This window comes from Taurulus bubalis (genome assembly GCF_910589615.1).
Source record: "Taurulus bubalis genome assembly, chromosome: 20".
Taxonomy (NCBI): Eukaryota; Metazoa; Chordata; class Actinopteri; order Perciformes; family Cottidae; genus Taurulus; species Taurulus bubalis.
This window is the reverse complement of record NC_136608.1, coordinates 6,969,735-6,989,135: the sequence shown is the minus strand read 5'-3', so window position 1 is coordinate 6,989,135 and position 19,401 is coordinate 6,969,735. Positions and strand designations below refer to the sequence as shown.

General features: G+C 44.7%; 3 protein-coding genes across 3 annotated transcripts; 1 reads left to right on the top strand and 2 right to left on the bottom strand.

Annotated features, from left to right (window-relative positions):
* Positions 1–4,638: 4,638 nt before the first annotated feature.
* creld2 (cysteine-rich with EGF-like domains 2) lies at positions 4,639–8,136 on the bottom strand. The gene is made up of 10 exons (XM_079235968.1): positions 7,821–8,136; positions 7,550–7,632; positions 7,116–7,226; positions 6,913–7,004; positions 6,606–6,782; positions 6,371–6,469; positions 6,175–6,258; positions 5,960–6,055; positions 5,280–5,420; positions 4,639–4,987 (listed from the first exon to the last, which is right to left on the bottom strand). The coding sequence occupies exons 1-10, from the start codon at positions 7,962–7,964 to the stop codon at positions 4,926–4,928; spliced, it is 1,089 nt and encodes a 362-aa protein (XP_079092094.1). The 5' UTR covers positions 7,965–8,136; the 3' UTR covers positions 4,639–4,925.
* Positions 8,137–8,537: 401 nt separating this feature from the next.
* On the top strand, positions 8,538–12,530 carry alg12 (ALG12 alpha-1,6-mannosyltransferase; the record flags this gene model as incomplete). Its single annotated transcript, XM_079235942.1, is given in 10 exon segments — positions 8,538–8,696; positions 9,090–9,222; positions 9,302–9,475; positions 9,561–9,755; positions 9,862–9,987; positions 10,084–10,091; positions 10,093–10,310; positions 10,620–10,789; positions 11,116–11,191; positions 11,278–12,530. Coding segments are annotated over 10 exon segments (1,503 nt in total). The 3' UTR covers positions 11,522–12,530.
* A 263-nt stretch (positions 12,531–12,793) lies between these two features.
* zbed4 (zinc finger, BED-type containing 4) lies at positions 12,794–15,550 on the bottom strand (the record flags this gene model as incomplete). Its single annotated transcript, XM_079236072.1, has 1 exon — positions 12,794–15,550. One exon carries the CDS (start codon positions 15,548–15,550, stop codon positions 12,794–12,796), a length of 2,757 nt encoding a protein of 918 aa, XP_079092198.1.
* Positions 15,551–19,401: the final 3,851 nt, after the last annotated feature.

Below are 19,401 nucleotides of genomic sequence, written 5' to 3'. Positions count from 1 at the left end.
CACTTGTTTCCAACACAGTACTTTTCCAAGTAAACTCTCTCCAAGACAAATTTCGCTGAGCAAATCAGGTTTCTTTAATCCCCTCCGCCACTTAGGGAAACCGTAAAATGTTACTCGACAAAGCTGATTGTACGCAATAAAGCAACGCTAACAATGCACAGCAGAGAGGGGATCTATTCAGGTGCTATTTCTCTTTTGACTTTCCCATTTTACCGTTGAAAAGGGAAAAGAAAAGGGAGGACTGCGGCATCTCATTAGAGGTATCAAAGTCGCCCTCTCTGTCTCTTCTCATTCCTGATGGGTGTAAGAGACCAGAGGCCAGCCGAGACCGTCGCACTTTAGAGTAGCACACACACACACACACACACACACACACAAAAGTACACAAAATGTGAGCCTTTCATTCTTCTCACGAGAAGAAACAACTTCTCCTTCCCAGCACAAAGAACCAACGAGGCCACATAACATGCTGAATAATTAAAAGTGTTTGGATTGGTTTCACACTTTTATTGAACAGAATAGTCCCAGGTAGAATATCATTTTTACATGAGAGAGGAAAACACCGATGTTATTTAATGTTTCTCTCATACATTATTTGTCTGCTACCTTTAGTGCCGCTTGACTACCTTGCTGAGAAGAAAAAGGTATCGGGGTGACGTAAATAATTCAGAATCGCATTACGTTTCCCTGTTTGCTCCTCTCAGAAGTCGACTGGAAGTGTCGTGGACGGATCATCAATCCAAAAACGCATTCAGTGAAAGCAGCGCTGCTTGATGCGGGAAAGTGAAACAGCCGTAATCCACTTTTATACGCAGCAAGAGGATCTATGGTTACATCTCACGACACGAACAACATACCTGCATTTGAAATAATGTGATTTCTCACAGCGCCATTCAAATGATGATGAATCTTTTATAGTTTCAGCTTGTAATTTCTGCCTGTTTATAAACACTGAAGATTTCATGCAGGAGGCACATGAAAAATACCCTTCAACCGCCTTAAACACAGTTTGTAACTTATCCAAACGCAACTTATAAAGCTGCACTAATACAGAGTTAGCAAAGAAAGCTAAAGCTAGCGGTTTGGAGACCAAAACAGAGCTAAAGGGAGCGTGCATATCAGACTTCAACTTCATAGGGTGGCCTGAAATAGAATTGAAACTGAGTTAAAGTCCTGTGTTTGTTGTTCGTACTGCGTTAATTTCACGTGCCTAATTTAACATTTCCTATTGTTGGAACTTCATAGATGCCCTTAGAGTCACTCACAATGCAGTCACAGTAAGCTTAAATAAATCCGCTCAAATAGAATAACTCAACATATATTCTGGACTTTTTAAAGAAAATGTTATTTGAACAATATAACCGGGTGAAAACTAGAAAATGGTTGTCTACCGATAAAGAGGCTACACAGGCGTGGACACAGACTTGTATTTTAAGTCATCTGATATAAAAGTGCATCATGTGTTTTTATTTGGGGTCATCTGAGTTGCAGGGGTCACACGGACTGCAAATCTTTGCGTTATACACAACACAAATTCCCAATTTCCCCTCCTTAACCTCAGGCTACACATGCAGCCCCCAAATGGTCTCAATAATGCTTTTACTTCCCGCCAAAGAATGCGTTTTAGAAAGCATCTTGGAGCAGGAGCACCATCTTTTGCGGCTAAAGAATTCCCAAATGGCACCGTGAGAATCTGCATTTGAGCTCCACTCGGGTCTGCTCGGCAGAGTTTCCAATTTGTCTGGCTTAATTGTTCCTGGTTGAGCGTCAAGCTGAGGGAAAGGAATCACAGAGGGCAGCAAGTTTAAGGAGTGCCCAACATCAGAGGCGGTGCAGGCCACTGACAGCTGAACAAAAGCACATGGTGCCACATCTGGCTTCTAGTTTAGCATGCAGTTTCCCTCAGCGTACCTCAGCACTATGATTATCTCAGTCCCACCGCCTTTTAATGGAACAAAGAGGATTGTTGTCTAAGGATAGGCTTGGTAAACAGCAGCCCTGAAATTTCACCGCTGATGAACGAGGATGAGAGTCCCAATTTCGAGCCAGGCAGTCGAGGGCAGGGTGTCCTGGCCTGCTAGAAAGAAGAAAGAAAAAAGAAGCATAAATGAAGGAGATTATTATGCTATCAGCACACTATCATTTTATGCTCCGCATGCTCCTGGGTTTCCTCAGTAACCCTGTCAGTGTCCTCGTAGTCACCCCACTCCAGCTGGACCATGTGCTGCACAGCTGAGAATTACTGGCAGAAGAAAACCACCACAAAGTCAAGAGGAAAGAGCAGGGTGCCCCTTCCAGCCGCAGAGTATTCGTGCACTTCGCCGCTCCAGTGTGTGGGAACGCGCGTGGGACACACAAACACCATCTACTCAGTGCACATTTTATGGGATTCACCACGCCGCACGGAAGGGGAGGCCGGCATGTGGGATAAACAATACTCAAACAACAGCAGGCCAGGCCAGTGGTTAGAAAGGGTCACGAGTTCAAGATGCGGAAAGCTTTAAGCAAGATTATCAGGACCTACAAGCTCGCTCATTGAGTATCTCCATAATAAAGTTTCTGTTGTCATTTTGTAAATGATGAGAACATGTATGTTGGTAAATCAAATGTAAATTATTCTGGCAAGTAGAAAAAAGTAGACGGTAGTAGAAGTTTGTCTTTTTATCGACCAAGTTGACATATAATGATATTCTACGAAGCCTGTTCATATATAACTGTTTTTCACTGTTACAGTATAAATTGTTTTTAACCTGGATCTCATTTTCATAACTGCGACCATTTTATCTAAAGGTCAAGCAAAGCAAAGTTAGAGTCTGCTGAAATAGCCGTCGTAGTCAGAATGGAATTTATTTTAATTTTATATGAAATAATTCATGGTAACGTTTGACATAACTTCATTTAAAATGCTGGAGAAAAACAACCTGACTTTAAAAAGTGAACTGGGCATTCAGAGTGAATCACTAAATGAAACACTATCGCAGCCCCACTGTGTGGTTTAGGCTGATAAGTCGGGTATATTATCTTAACTCCAGCCTGAATCACCAAATCGCTGCTGCTGCACTGCTTGGGTGTGGAGCAAAGCAGGAAAGTAACTTTTAAGTGAAGAAAAAGCCTGGTGAATGTGTAGCGATTACTCACAGTATACCTAGTCACTCAGCACCAGCCTGCTGCAACATGATCACAAACTTTCCTGGTTGAACGGTTTCTATCACTGAGGCGGTGAAAGTGGAGTCAATATAGTTTCCAAGCCATGAAGCATCATATCATAACATTTCTACTGACATGCATTTCAGGGGGATATTTTTCTGCTTTGGCTCTGTCTCTTGCCCTTGTTACAATGTTGATTTAATAGTGTTAATAAAACATTTTAAAGAAATAGTTTTTGGCTGGGGTTCATTTGGTTATTTACTATCTTTCTGAGCGATAAGAGCATTGCTACCACTTTCATGTCTGTATGCTAAATGTGAAAGTAGCAGACTACTAGCTTAGCTGGAAACAGGGGGAAGCTAGCTAGTTTGGCCCTGTTCACAGGTAAATCCTGTCTGTACAATACAGTATTAATGAGTGAGCCTTGGCGGTGGCGGTAGGCAAATTCTGTTACGTTTGGACAGACCCTGGCTAGCCATTCCCCCATTTTTTGTTTTTATGCTAAGTTAAGCTAACCGCCGTTCACTGTAGCCTCATGCATGACGTGAGAGCGGTATCAATCTTGTCATCTGATTCGCTGAGAACCATCAAATACTCATATTTATCGCAATGTCTAGTGATAAAGACTATGACTTATTCTACCTTGCTCAAGTAATTTCGGACAGGTTTCTACCATATATGGTGTCATGCAGATGTTGATGAACGCACACTTTTGTGCATATCTTGACAGCATTATTTGTATTCCCACCAAAAAAAATTGTGAGCAAGTCTTTGATTTATTGGGGCCTCCATTATGTCAAGATCATTTTCAATCCTGGATTTGACATCTGCACCAGAAAAAAAGTTAACATCCATGGGTGAAAAGTGGAAGGGTGGCTTAGGGGGGATCTCAGCTCCCTCACCACAAGCCCAGACAGGTCTCAACCGGTTGGCTGCTCCTCCACCTCTGCAAGCGAGTCCAAACAGCTGACATCATGCTGCAGGAAGCCTTATTGTGGGTTGAGACCCGGGTTAGAAAAATATGCTTTGATCCAAACGGGGGCCACAGGAAGGTCTTTCAAAAAAAGCCTCCTCACACCCGAGTGGTGGCGGTGCTGCAGACTTTCAAGTCGGCGATACAATGGCTTTTGAGAGGTCCAGGCCACATGAGAAAACTGGGGAACTATACTCTACTCTAGACTGAGGTTATTGAAAATGTAGGCGTGAAGCTATCCAATATGATTCCCGACAGTGAAACGCACTCAAAAACAACCATGTATCAACATGCTATGAGGCATGAGGATGATGAGTTTCTAGACCAATAAGGCACTCATCTTTGTAAGCGTCCATATTCTAAATGCAACACTGCCCCCATGTGGTCATCTTGGATCACTGCAACACAACCTAAACTTCCACCTGCTGATTTAATCCATTGCATTATTACACAAAAGACACAAATTGTACAAGAACACATACACACCCTTGTTGACTAGGGTTTCCCTTAAATTATAGTAATTTCACCTTTATTGAATCTTTGATTTTAAAACCATACAACAAATAAGTGGTAGTTTGAGAACAGCAATGATAACCAGCGCACTGAGAGCATCAAATGTCTCTTTTATTGTCCTTTAATCCATGATCCACTGCTGGAGAAAAACTTGCTTGTCCAGCGTCTGTTGGTTCTAAGTACATCTTGTACGTTAAGTGCATGTAGTAGACGTTTAAAAAAAAAAAAAAATGGGCGGCTTCAGATGTGCAGAGATTCCAACCGTTCTTCCTGATCCGTCTCGGTTTTTCAATCAAAGATCCTCGTGTGGACTATCGGTGGTCGTCTCGGACTCTTCTGACTCCTCTTCTTTTTCTGATGAGAATCGAAGCATGAATAAATAACAATACATGATGTTAAGTATAATATGTTTCCCTTTCAAATGTATAATATCATAGTGAAACTCAACAGGAATGGATCAAAGAAAAGTGTGTTACAATGCGTAAATAGCCAATACATGACACAGCTTACTTTAAATTAGTTTTACAAGCTGTAGAATCACTGAACTATATAGTGGACAACTTTCTGATCAAATGACATTAAAAAAAAAATCTCCTGCTAAATTAAACAATCTGACACCAGTCCTTAAAGCAACACTGATCCTCACCCGGCTGTAGCGTTTGGACACACTCTCCCTCTTGCTCCTCATAACCACTCGAGCAGGCGCACACATGGCTGCCTTCAGTGTTGACACACTGCTCGTGTTCCTTGGTGCATACCGGCTCTGGCAGGGAACACTCGTCAATATCTGGAAAAACACAAAACACAAAGCAAAGTTGATACACCGACCTGACTGAAGCAACGTTTTTCTCTCTTCTGATGACAGAAAGCTTTCGTCTAAGTGGGCGCCATCGGAAGAGCTGGTACAATTCTCTAAATGCTCAGGAAAGGGGATTCAAAGCCTCCTTTCTTCTCTCCTTTAGCTTCAGGTACACTGGACCATCCATTACTCGATAAAAAAAATAAAAAGAAGATAATGTCGTCCCACAATTCCTTCCGGCACAACAACGATGAAAACGGGGGATGTAGTTTATCTTGGTTTGATCACGTCAGCATCACGTGCCATACATACTCAGTAGCACATATAAATCAATCAGCCCGCAGATTGTTTAAAACAACAATGCCCTGCTGCTTAGAAATGTCCTCAGTATTACATCTACGGTTTTGGACTGTCCATTCTACAGCTGATTTATTATGGAACGCTGTAACAGTAGAGCAATTTATCGTTTGTTTGTCTGCCATGTCGGGGTGTGAAACCCTTCAAGTAGCGAATTATTTACATTATACCTGTGCAGGTGCCCTCTGTGTCCTCGTACCCGCTGGCACAAGCCCGGCACTTATCAGGACCGGCCTCGGTGCACCCGGAGCACACTTTGTCACAAGCTGCGAAGGACAAAGGGATTTTATATAGAATAGCAGAAACACATATTACACAAGCTATACTTCGCTACGCAGTCTATATTGCTGCGGACATAATGTGCAAAAACAGGGAATGTAATTACCTGCGCAGGAGTAAGAGCCTTCCGTGTTCAGGCAGTATTGCTCTTCTTCACATGGCGAAGGATCTGCGGAGCACTCGTTTACATCTGTAACAGCAGGAGATGCAGTGCAGTGAGGGAGACAGCGGTGTCCACAGACCATACTTTTTGCTCCCGATTTTTCTTGCACACTAGACGGTGACTTTTTACTGGTCATTACCAACGCAAGCCTCCTGGTCATCGTCCTCCCAGCCGTCTTTGCACTCATCACAGTCCTGATTGGTCGCCCCGGTGCAGGTCTTGCAGGAAGAGTGGCATCCTACAAGAGAACACATTTTCACCACTCGCTCTTTTCATTTTGTGTGTACTATGAATGTGTATGAAGCTAAGTGATGGCTTCAAATGACAAAAAAAAGCCAACGGGGGGCCTGATCTGATCTGAGTTGGCGGTGTACCTGTGCAGAGAGAGAAGGTGTCGTTCCTCACTTCGTTGAAGTAGCCGGCGCTGCAGTCGAGGCAGAAGTCCCCGTCATAGCCGTCGTCACAGCTGCACTTTCCGTCGCCTCCGCGAGACCCGTCGCCATCGCACTGTCCATTTCCGTGACACGGCCATTCAGAGCCGCCCACACAGGCTTCAAGGAATACAATCAGAAAGACAACAACAACAAAACAATTATTAATATTGAACCGCTTTTTGCATCAGGTCCTTGTGTTTACTTGTTTAATGAGTTACTTTTGAGCTAAACGCATATCCAGTCTCACCATTGCAGTCCGGTCCAAACGTTCCCTTTGGACAGCACACTTTGGTGGTGTCAATGCAGAACCATTTATGCAGATCGGGATGTTTTGTTTTCCTGCATTGTAACAAAAAAAAAAAAAAAAAAAAGGAGATGAGATTTGACACAGTCATGGCCGACTATAGACTTTGACAATATTTGCATTTGTGCGCGCACATATACACACACCTCTTGAACCACCAAGTTTCAAAATGGTCTTCGTGCTCCTCTAACATGCGGTTGCACTCGAAGCTGCTGCTGTCACACAGCCCCTCCAAGATCTCCATGAGACGGATCTCGCTGTAAAAGGAACGAGATGAATGGCAAGAAGTTTGTGTTGTTGTTTTAAAGCGTTGAGATCTCCACCCTTGCTAAACCCATAAGCTGTGTGATGAAACAGGAAGTGACTTGCCAGAGTTGCACATTAACACACTTCATCAGTTTGCATGTGCTACCAGCACACAGTCAACTGTACAGTCAAATGCATATTGCTCATCTACGACTTTGATAAGCTTGAGTGTGCCCAGCGCCACAGCCAGCGGCTCTGGTGCAAAGCAAACACTGCTCTGGTGACCGGCTTCTATGGCAGGGTGACCCAGACCGGAGAGGATGAACCGTCTCACCTCGTCTCATATTTAGCCAGGGTTCTCTCCTCCCAGGCTGTATTGCCTCCTCCAAAGTTCTGGTTTGCCGTTTTGTCAAAGCCCTGAAATACATATAATACATAGTGTTACAATTTGTACAGAAGGAAACAGGGGAAGGATGTAAATAAAGACATTTCATGGCATTTGGATGCATTTTAAAAAAAAGCTAAAAAGGAGACAGTCACAATATTAAAGCAAGATGATGACAAGCAATCAACACAAAAGGAGAGGCTTAGTGATGATGTTTTACCTTGTTGAAGTTATCAGTGACTTGCTGACAGGTAATGCAGGCGCTTTTTAAATCTCTCTTGGCGCCGGTGACTTGAACAAGTAAAACAACAGTTACACAGGACAACAGCTGCAGTAGCCGCAGCTGAGGACCGACGGGCAGCATCTCAGCCGATCAATGGGGACACCGTTTCATATCAGGACACACACGTTTAAGCCACTCGCTAGTAAGCTTTCAAATAATGTTAAAGCGCTGCAAGGTTCGGACACGTGTAAATGAACCGCTCCTGACATTAAATCTAAGTGAGCGTTGTCTATGCAAAACGCTGCAAAGAGTATTTACATGCCGATTATAGGGGGGGAAAAGATGCGGCTTTAGACTTCCGCGTCGGCGTCTTGGTCGAATTGTGGCTTGCGCTGATTGGCTCAGATTGCCTGTCAAACAAATGTACGACCAATCACAAGCCGCCACGCGCGGGACAACCGGCTCGTTCCCTTCTGACGACTCCTCCCCCATGAGGGAAATGTTGGACTTTTAGTTGGATCATTTGAAATAATTTAATTAAACCTGTCGGGTGACGTTAAAGAGAAAACGTCCAAACAAAATCTCTATATTATTGCCACAATTTAATTATATATATGTATATATATATATATATTTTTTTTTTTACCGATATGACAACAATGGTCTGTAGTTCGCTTCCGGTCCGGCCCGGAAGTGATACAAAATTCAGCTGTCATGGCTGAAAAGAGGAATGTTTTAGGGCTGCCGCTGCTGCTTTTATTAATAACTGTGTCTCTTTTGCATTTAATGATTTGTCCGTTCACTAAAGTTGAGGAAAGCTTTAATTTACAAGCAGCACACGACATTCTGTATCACAGAACTGACTTTGACAAGGTAAGTCAAGCAGGTGTAGTCTGTGGCATCTCTAGATGCTGGCACTACGTGTGCTAACAAGCTAACTGTGTACAGCACCAGTGTATGCAGTTATAAATGTTTCTAAAATCACACTGTTTTTCCGCAGTTGTGTCATGATTGAATGTCAAATTAATTAACAGTCACCATGAGGGCACAAGTAATTTATTCCTGATAAATGCATACTTAATGCATAAAGCCATTATAAGAAGAAATAATAAAAAATAGAAATGTGAACCTCTCCAGTTTCATGACAACGAGCCAAACTCCCTCTGCTGATGAAGACCAAGTGATGTGATTGAGAGCTCCAGATCAGCCATATCTGGCTGTATTGATTAATTGTTTGTTGACACCAGAGCCCTTGCTGTGTTTCAGTACGACCATCATGACTTCCCTGGTGTGGTGCCACGGACGTTCCTCGGTCCCCTGTTTCTCTCCGTGCTCTGCTCCCCTTTTATGTTTCTGTCCTCTCTGCTGGATGCACCGAAATTCTACACCCAGCTGATAGGTAAACATGTGTAATCCAATCCAACGATGTGCTCTTAAACAGTCGAAACAAATGTGTCCTCTCGATGTGCTGTCTGCAGTCCGAGCTTCCCTGGGAGCGTGTGTCGTCGCTGCACTGTGGCACATGCAGAAGGAGGTGAGGAGGCAGTTTGGCTCCACGGTTGCGGGGCTCTTCTGTCTGACGTGTGCTTCTCAGTTTCACCTCATGTTCTACAGCACCAGGACGCTCCCTAATGTGTTCGCACTGCCACTAGGTGAGATACTGCACATGGTTTCATGATCCTCGTAGGACGGGGTTTATTTTTCTGTTTTCCTAAATAAGTGAGTTCTTCTTCTCAGTGCTGGTGGCGTTCACGTCGTGGATGGCTCAGAAATACGGCCGCTTTGTCAGCCTCTCCGCTTTAGTCATCATCGTGTTCCGGTCCGAGCTCTGCATCTTCCTGGGTCTCATGTTACTGATATCATTGTTGAGCAGGAAGCTGGGACTGCTGCAGCTGCTTTACTATGCTGTTCCTGCTGGGATCTCGTCACTGGGTGAGTAGCAGAATGTACAGTATAGGAATAGTACATACTCAATAAATAATAAATTGCCCCTGCTGACCAATCAGGTGTTGATCTCCTGTGTTGTTGTTTTTTACAGCTTTGACGGTGGCCGTTGACTCCTTCTTTTGGAGGAAATTGTTGTGGCCTGAAGGTCAGGTTTTGTGGTACAACACTATTCTCAACAAAAGTTCTGATTGGGGAATATCCTTTTTGATTTACTCAGGTGCACCCATGCGTGGGCGTTCACTTTAACGTTTTGTGAATTTACTGCCACTGAAATTCATCAAGGGGTTGATCTCCTTGACTCTCGTCTCCCCAGTAAACTTCTCCCTTCCTGTGGTACTTCTACTCTGCCGTGCCCCGCGCCCTGGGCTGCACGCTGCTGTTCCTGCCCCTCGGCCTGCTCGACAGGCGGATGAGGCTGCTGCTGCTGCCCACCGCGGGCTTCATCCTCATCTACTCGCTCATGCCTCACAAGGAGCTGCGCTTCATCATATACACTTTCCCTGTGCTCAGCTTGGTGGCTGCCCGAGGCTGTTCTTTCATGCAAGTGGAAACATATTACCCCCCAAAATGTTTTGCATTCTAAAACGTAGGATAGGAAAATGTACATTTTGTTAGCCAACGGCAGTGTCTGGCAGATTCCAACACAAACCAGACACTGCAATTGCTTTATAAACCATCAGAAGGTATTTGAGAAAGCTGACTTGATGAGGTGCTGTGTCTTGGACTTGGCTGGTAGATGTTGAGCAGCTATTTTCCAGATATTGCAATCACATCTTGTGTCAACAGCGTAACGGAGATGAAGACGCCGCACAGGCGACTTACTTACGCTCTCTTTCTTTTGTGCTTTAGTTTGTGCAACTATCAGAAATCCTGGATGTACAAACTGGGCTCTGCGGTGGTGGTTGGCCAGCTTTTTACCAATGCAGCGTACTCCAGTATTAGTCTCTATGTTTCCCACCACAACTACCCAGGGGGCCGAGGAATGCAGGAGATACACAGGCTGTTGCCAGTCACAGCAGGTTGGAATCACTTTCAGCACTTTTGTTTTTTATTTGCGGAGAGCTGCTACAACACTTAATTCTTACCGCCTTTAAGAGGAGCTGATAACTGAATGTAGTATGCACGTTTGGGGGTTATTATTAAATTGCCTTTTGTTATCTTTAAGGATCCCCATTTGCTGATAAACAGCTAATTGAATGTGAATATATTAATTGTGGATGAGAAAATAATTTTGTCTTTTACTTTCTTAGTAATCATACATATACATACATGCATAACTGTATACTGACATCAATCATTGAATGCATGCTTCTCACAATGTGACACAATGCCTTTGTCCTCTCAGATGTCTTTGTTCACATTGACACCTATGCTGCTGAAACCGGAGTATCCCGCTTCTTAGAGCAGAACAGAAACTGGAGGTCAGTTTCCTTTTGAATGAAGATCTGCGCAATATTACTTTGGTATTGCAATAATTTGTAATATAGATTTTTTTTTTTTAAAACAGATATGACAAACGTGAGGACCTGAGTCTCAAGAATCTTGACGTGAAAATGTACACGCACCTTCTGATGGAGGCAAATGTCACCAAGATAGACCTGCTCCAGGACACCCATCGGCCTCTGGCCTTCATCGAAGGCTACAGCAACATTGCCTTCAACATATTTCACGTCCCGCCTGTTAGTGTGCGATTAGCGAGAAAAACTGTGCTCATGGAGAGAAAGACTGCAACCGGACAGCAAAGAGTGTGAATGCAGGGAATCTTGGATTAAAGTGTTTAAGTGACCAAAAAAAGAAGACCAAAGGTGATGAAAACAAGTGTCCTCGAGGGTTATAATGGTGTCAGAAAAACAACACAGGTCTATCACCCGTCACATTCCGCTACACAGACATGTGCTCCTCATGTAGATAAATGTTGCAGTGAACTGTCAGCCATCTTTTCTGATGTTAAACGTGGTTCTCTTCTCATGCTGCATGGTGTATGTCAAGGAAAGCATGTTATGTTTTCTTGCAGATATGGAAATTATATTCTGTAGATAGCTTTGTATTGTTTACCACAGGCTGTTATTTGCATATTTTGTAGACATATTTTATAAATGAATACAGCTGAAATTGAGTGGATGAAATTGATATTGGATCTATGGTACATTAATTCAAAAGTCTGATTGCAAACCAAAAACGAAACCTCTGCGATATTGCATAAGGAAAACCTTTATTTAAAAATGACCACAAAATTTGCATGGTTCCAGTCTCAATGCTAAAACATTTATCAAATTAGGTTCAGAAGTCATTTCATATAAAAATGTACAGTACATAGTTTTTACTCATAATAAACCCATAATTTAATCCCCTGGACATAAACTTAAATTGTGCTTAAGAGACAAATTGTATATTCCAAACAAACTGCTTATTCTGAAAATACAGCAATATTATACAGGATCTTATTAAAAACATTTCAGAAAGTAAAAAAAAAAAAAAAAAAAAAACTATTTCTAAACAACAGTACCATGAGCCACAATTTCACAATGAAAATTAAATAACATTAACTTAAAACATCTTTCAGTCACAGCATTTATTTTTGGGCCATGTTTCCAGAAAACAACTCTGCATCCATCTTTAATACACAATAATCAAAAAGCATCCTGACGTGATCTGTGTAATTTACCAAAAAATATTTACAGCATTTTGACCTGAAGTAGTTTTGGATAAGGCACAAGGAGAGAGTAGACACAGAAAACAAAAAAAAACATCGATTAACAAGCAAACACATTATCACCAACCCCTACAGCTAGAAAAACCCTCCCTCCCTGATACACTTTTGTCTGAGACTTTTCATCACAACAGCTCCAAAGTGTTTAACAGTAGTACACAGAATAAAATAAATCCTCCAAATCTGGCCTTCGCAGTGAGAATCAATCAGTGTATAAATCGCTAATTTACATTTTTGCCCAACAGAAAGCCCCATTTCACAGCTATGCAACTTGGTCCTTGATAAAGGGGTTTCAAGTTAATGCTCAACATAATCAGTACTGAAAATAAATCAAAGGGAGGTTGACCTTGAGGAACAGCAGACCCTCCATGTTTTCCAGTAAAGGCCGGTGTTGATTTAGGGCACAGTTGACACTGGCTGTGCTGAACAGTGTCTCTGCCGGGACGATGCTGGGAGGGCAACCCACGTAACGGGCGGCTACTTTGGCAAGATCGGGCCACAGGAACTTTTTCAGGTTCCAGTAGTCGAGGGGGTCACAGCTTTGATCGAGTATATCTTCCTCAAGGTACTCCAGCACTGCCAGCTCTGAGGACTTTGGCTTCTCCTCGTGTTTTATCTTTTGCCGGATGTCAGCCATTAGGGACCAGAGGTTGTCTTTGTTTGGGTGGGCGGCGTTGGAGGAAACGGGGGCCTCGTTGCAGCCGTTGTGCAGCGGAGGCTTCGCGGCAAGTGAGGTAGAAGAGGACGAGTCCAGCTCCCCGATCAGGTCTTGTTTGCATTGCTCCGCCTCTTCCTCGCTGAACAACGACGTCTTGTATCGCGGGTCCAGCATGGTCGCCCAGGTGTACCGTGGGTCGTGCAGCGTCGCCGACATTTTGCTCACCATGGCTTCCTGTAGAGACTTGAGCATGGTGTCGATGCCCACGGTTTCGTCGAACAGCAGGTCTATCTTCCTGTTGAGGATGTGAATGAGCGGGATCACTTGACCCAGAGTGGCAGTGCGGTTGCTCATCTCCCTGCAGGCGACTTCGAACGGCTTCAGTGCATTGCAGACCGACAGCATCACCTCCCACTGATCGCAGCTGATCATTTCCCTGAAATTGCACTCGATCGACATCTCGTCAACGGCTTTCTTCTGCTCCACCAGCCGCTCCAGCATGAAGAAGGAGGTCCTCCATTTGGACGGGACATCCTGAATCAGTTGGTTCTCCGGCAGCTGGTGGACCCTCTGGAGCTCGGCCAGCTTCTCCTTGGCCTTTGCCGAGCGGTGCACTCGCTCGCAGATCTTCCGCGCAATACTCAGAAGGTTCTGAACCATTCTCTGGCTCTTTATGGCTTCGCTAACAATGAGGTCTATGGTGTGTCCGAAACATTGCATGGTGACGTGGCCGTAGTCCTCCAAGGTGTTTCTGACGGTGGTGCTATCGGTTACAGTGAACCCCTTTTTCAGCCCTGATGAGGTGACCCAGGAATCCCACAGATACTCCAGCTGCTTTGGGATGTCGTGCATATCGTTATCACAGTCGATTTGGGAGACACTTAGGAGAGCGGAGCAGTGGAAGTCCTGACCCTGGGGTCTGACGGTTGACTCGTACGTCGCCCAGTGGGCAGAAAGGGTCAGGTATTCCCTTGTCTGGCTACTGACCCAAATACTAGTGGTGAAGTGGACGACCCCACTCTCCGCTTCTTTCAGGTGGGTCAGCACAACGTCCTTCACCCTCTCGTACATGTCTGGTATGGCAGTGCTGGTGAAGTAAGAAGAAGGTGGTAGAGAATACTGAGGCTGGAGGTACTCTAGTAGTCGGTTCAGACCAGCGTTCTCCACCATGGCTGATGGCTGAAGATCCAGTGCGAGCATTTCTGCGATAAGTTTGGTGATTTTTTTGGCAACCGGGTGGTGTTCATCGAACCGCTCGCGGTTCTGCTCCGCGTCGAAAACAGAAGTGTCCACGAGCTCTTGTTTGACGTGGATTTCAGCAGACGGCACATCACCTGAGATAGCATTAGCATTGTTACTTTCGAGAACATGTCCGTGAAACCTCTGCATGTGCCGGAAGAGGCAGCTCGTGCCGAGGTTTGTAGTCTTTTTGCCTCTGCTAATTGTGCGGCCACAGTGCAAACAAACCACCTTCGTGGGGTCAGTGAGTGAAATGGAGAAATGGTTCCACAGTTTTGACGTCTTTTTACTGAAAGAGGGCAGTGCTTGTGGCTTTTTCTTGCCAACGGGGTTCTCAGTTTCTTTGGTTGAAACTGCGTCTGTCACGGTGAGATTGGTGTAGGGATGAGGGGAGGATTCCTTCTCATCTATGCTTTTTTGGTTTTTGAGGACATCTGGGTGGCGTCTCATCAGATGCCTCATCAGACAGCTTGTACCAAAGTCGCCCCGTTTCCCCCGACTGATGACGCATGGACAGTAACGGCACAGTGCTTTTAACTGGTCAACTGGCGACACTATGAAATGGTGCCACACTTCAGATTTCACCCGTTTCATGATCTTCTTGTTTTGCTGGAAAACCGTCTGATCCTGATTGAGGCTCGGGCCCTCAGAGAGGTCGCATGGGGAGAAAGGGTTGAGCATGTCCTCCCCCTGAGTTTTGAAGCAGAGATTGAGAGAGGAGTCCTGCCCTGAGAGGTTCATCACCTCATCAGCTTCCTCTTTTATGTCCATGCTTTCCTCCATGCTTTCCTCCATGCTTTGGGGTAATTCATCCGATATGGTTTCGGGGGAGGATGGAAGAAGGGGCGATTCTTTTTTCACTTCCAGTGGATCCTGCAATTGTGTGCGGGACAGTAGTGAGGGCGGGTTTGTGTATGGTGGGGGAATGTGGTTGCCCTGTCCGTTTTCCTCAATGACAACTTCTTTGTGGGCCCTCCACATGTGACGAATAAGACAGCTCGTCCCGAGATCCTTCCCATTTTTGCCCCGACTGAATTCGTTCATGCAATGGATACATACTGCTTTGGAATTGTCAGCAGGCGACAGGTAGAAGTGTTTCCATACAGCTGATCTCCGGCGGGAACTCGAGCTTTTCGGGGTCCCGGAGAGGCGCTCGGGCCCGCCGTCGGACATGTCTTCAAGATTGTTGTTGTCATTGGAATGTGAGGATGAGAGCGTGCTGCAAAAGGTGTCACTGTTGGCATACGGTTCCAGTTTTGGTTCGACTTTGGGCAACACTTCTTTGGATGACAGGTCTGAATTTTCAGCTGAGGAGGTGGACGGCGAAGTGTTCTTTGAGGCAGAAGAAATAACGCTATTTGTCAAGTCTCCATTTTTTGGTGATCTTGGGGATGGAGGTATCAAAGATGAGGCAGGGGAGCCAGTCAGATTGTTTAAGGATGCGTCTCCGTCTTGTAAAAGCACAGTGGGGTGAGCCCTTCGTACGTGTCTCATCAAACAACTTGTGCTGAGGTCTTTCTCGTTCTTCCCCCGACTGAACTCTTTCATGCAGTATAAACAGATTGCTTTGGTACTGTCTCGCGGCGATATGCAGAAATGATTCCATGCAGGGGACTTTTTTCTGGGGTTGTTATTACTCCTCATGGATGACAGAAGGCTCTGAGTGACGGCGTCCATGGCAACGTCATAAAGGGTGCTTGTGTATCCACTTAGTAAATTACTATAGTCGTCGCCATCTCTCGTTACAAACGGGCCAACAGAGCTGCCAAACCCGAGCCCTTCATCGTCCTGGGTTTCCTCCTCCATTCCATTCGCATCCCGGGGCTCCTCTTTGATATGCAGAGTTTCATCATTCCCGTTTTCATAACTTTCGTTCTCCGGGTTTCCCTCAGTTTCAGTGTTTAGGCATTTGTTTGAAGGGGTGGGAGAAGTTGGATCGGTCTCGCTTGCTTTGTCCGACTCCAACTCTTTGTCATCCTGAGGAGATAAAGGGGGAGAAGAGGGAGAAGGGGGAGAGTCTTTATCCAGTGTTATTGAGTAACTAGCAGGTGACGTTTCATCCACAGTCTCACGTGGGTTGATGCTGTAGGATTTAAAAACGTAGCCGTCCTGGCCCTCAATTTTGAGGCAGGTCCCTTTGGCCTCTCTTTTTTTACTCTCCGTGGGGCCATTAGGTTCACTGACCATATCCTCACTCATGTGAGGCACCTCTTCCTCCCCATCCATGGCAGCAGCCCAAGGTTTTCGGTAGAATAGTCAGGTCTGCGTTGTCAAATGTAATCAGTGTTTTCAGGTGTAGTCATCGACACTGCAGCTCTCAAGCAGGTGTTGTCAACAGCGGGTGGCTGTCCGGGACACAGGGTGCCTGCTTGTCCCTCTCCATTTATGACTGCAGTAGTCCCACCTCTCCACACACACAACAACCTAGAGAGAGAGGGACAGAGAGAACATATATCAAAGTGTATTCTTAAGAAATAAAACACTCAAAAAAATAACAGGTGATACAGGTACATTCTGCAATAACACATAACATTATATTTTCATTCTCAGTGTTTTTATGCAAAGCTCCGCCTCTAAGAATAGTGCAGGGCGTCAAAAGTTACAGGTCCTGCTCGAAAATCAAGTTTCACAAAACGCTGGTGTTGACCACTTTGATTCTCCCTTTGAAAGCAACCGTGTGCTTCTTAACACAAAAATGTTAAAATTTGCAAATTGGCAAGCACCGCCCGAACGCAGCGTTAAATTCAGCCTTCAGGGCGCCTTGCTCCAGCTGCCTTTTCAGGAGCAGGCTCCCAGCTTACATATGCTAATCGGAGGATGCCTATCTGAACTGCTTCTATGGAGCTGTTGCTCAACTCGGTAAGCGCTCTGGATCTCAATGGCCTGTACCAAGTCATCCCCACTAATTTAACACTCTTTCCTGCCAACCGTTCAAACCGAATTCTAATATGTTCCTTATGAAATGACATAATCATACATAACACTGGAATATCCATACTACTTGAAATGTTAATTTAATTTTCAGCTTTAGAAACGCATCTGCTCTGTAATGCCGGTAATGTTTTTTTTTTTTTAAAGTCATTATGTATGGCTGCTTCATAGTACATTATATATGGACAACTGTACAACAACTCTTCATCAAAAGCACATCTTGATTAATGATTGAAATCAGCTTTGCGGTATTGTCTGGTTGAAAAATAACTAGTGAATCCGGTTTGTGTAGATAGTCTACTAATTTCGCCCCCTAGCTAAAGTTAATGCACTCTATTACTACTATCCTAGAATACAAACTACGTCAATACAAGGTTTGAATACTGTTTGAGGATGTTTCTAATATTTTTTCTGCCCTCTTTGATATAAATAAGGTGGTCAGAATAGCAAAACCACCTCTCAATATAATGCAATACAATCAAACAGCACCACCAACTACAGCCTCCAACTGAGTTGCATCGACAGTGCTCTTATTTATTAAAAACATACAAAACTGAACATGATCATCTTTATGAAAGTAGTCATTATTGCAGGGTTGTTCCATTAGACTGCATAGGTTGACGTAATAAACTGATAACGAGGTGAACACGTTGTGTTTTTGTGAACAAGTCTCCCTGTACCTTGATCAGGTCCGACGCGGTCTGGAAGGAGGACCCGCGCCTTACTTTGACACCGATCGTAAAAGCCAATGCCGTCCAGATCGAGCACGTTATACAGACATGCGTTACAATAAGCGAGGGACTATATCGAGACAGCAGTCCTTTACAATACATGACAGTTGCAGACACGACCTAGAGAGAGAAAAAAGCGTATCCAGTGCACACATATAGTGTCCGTGAAGGACTCAAAACAATGATAATATTAGCATAAATACACAAGTAAAGTTTTAAACCGGAGGCATTATTACTTGTACTAATAAGTTGTCATGCATATAATTGCTCATTCATCCTAAATGTAACCTCGCGAATGTGGCCAACATTACCTATTGTATTGTTTACTATGAAAATATTATTTAATTAAAAAGTGAAGTGGGAATAAAAAATAAATAAATAAAAACACAACCAGTGTTGGGCCACTTCCAACGCGAGCCGTCACAAAACACTTTTCCGGGTTTGATTGACTCGTCAGGAAGATGCGAGAGGGCAGCAGAGAAAATAGCCCAAAGGCTGGCTAGCTTTCACATCTTCACATAACACAACTTGAACAAAATGAGCAACGTCGTACACAAACTGGCTCTCATTGTACAAAGGAGAAGCACAAACCCCGAATAAACGACCCTCGCACCACTTATTATTTTACGTTATAACGAAACCCGGTTGCCAGTTACGCTAAAAAACCATTAGTAAACACCACGGTGGCTATCCCTGATGCTAACTGGGTTAACGCCGAGGCTGATAAACACGCAAATAAAACACACAAAAAAGGAGTCCGTCGCTTCTTTCCCGTCGACGGGACGGACACACGACACGGTACGACTTCTACAACGACCCTCTCGACATCGCAGCGGTGCAAAAAAATCGGACCACAACGCGGATGCTAGCTGGTTAGCTGCCAGCTAGGCCACACACACACAGGACGCACTAGCTAACCTGGCGAGGCAGAACCCAGCCGTGGCAACACACGAACCACACGGGATCAGAATCAGCCCCGGCCGCTCGCCACGACGTCCCGGCCGCATTAAACACCCGACGGACGCGTACGCGCGCTCGGGGTACTCACCGTGAAGTGCGGCGGTGGGATCGCTGGGTTTTCGGCTCCCAAACGGTTAAATATGACACATTTGATTGATCCGGAGGGGGGGTTCACTTTGTTGCTTTTGTCTCCTGGCTCGCTCGCAGTTCACGTTCGGCCGAAGCAGCTCCACACAGCGTCGGACGGAAGGAACATGTTTTAATGATGTCATCGGGCGAAGGGTCCTGAAGGGGTGTCATGATGCGACATGTCACGTACCTTATACTTATGCTTATACGTTACTTTTATGGACGTTACCTGGTAGAGGTAACGCTGTGTTGTGATGATAATGATAATAATGA

What these genes read in the sequence shown, in the direction of transcription:
- creld2 (XM_079235968.1), bottom strand. Translation starts at nt 7,964, where the DNA reads ATGCTGCCCGTCGGTCCTCAGCTGCGGCTACTGCAGCTGTTGTCCTGT. An exon ending in TCACTGATAACTTCAACAAG is followed by an intron (nt 7,633 to 7,820) that starts GTAAAACATCAT and finishes TATGTATTTCAG; the next exon opens with GGCTTTGACAAAACGGCAAA. An exon ending in TGACCAGGAGGCTTGCGTTG is followed by an intron (nt 6,259 to 6,370) that starts GTAATGACCAGT and finishes CTGCTGTTACAG; the next exon opens with ATGTAAACGAGTGCTCCGCA.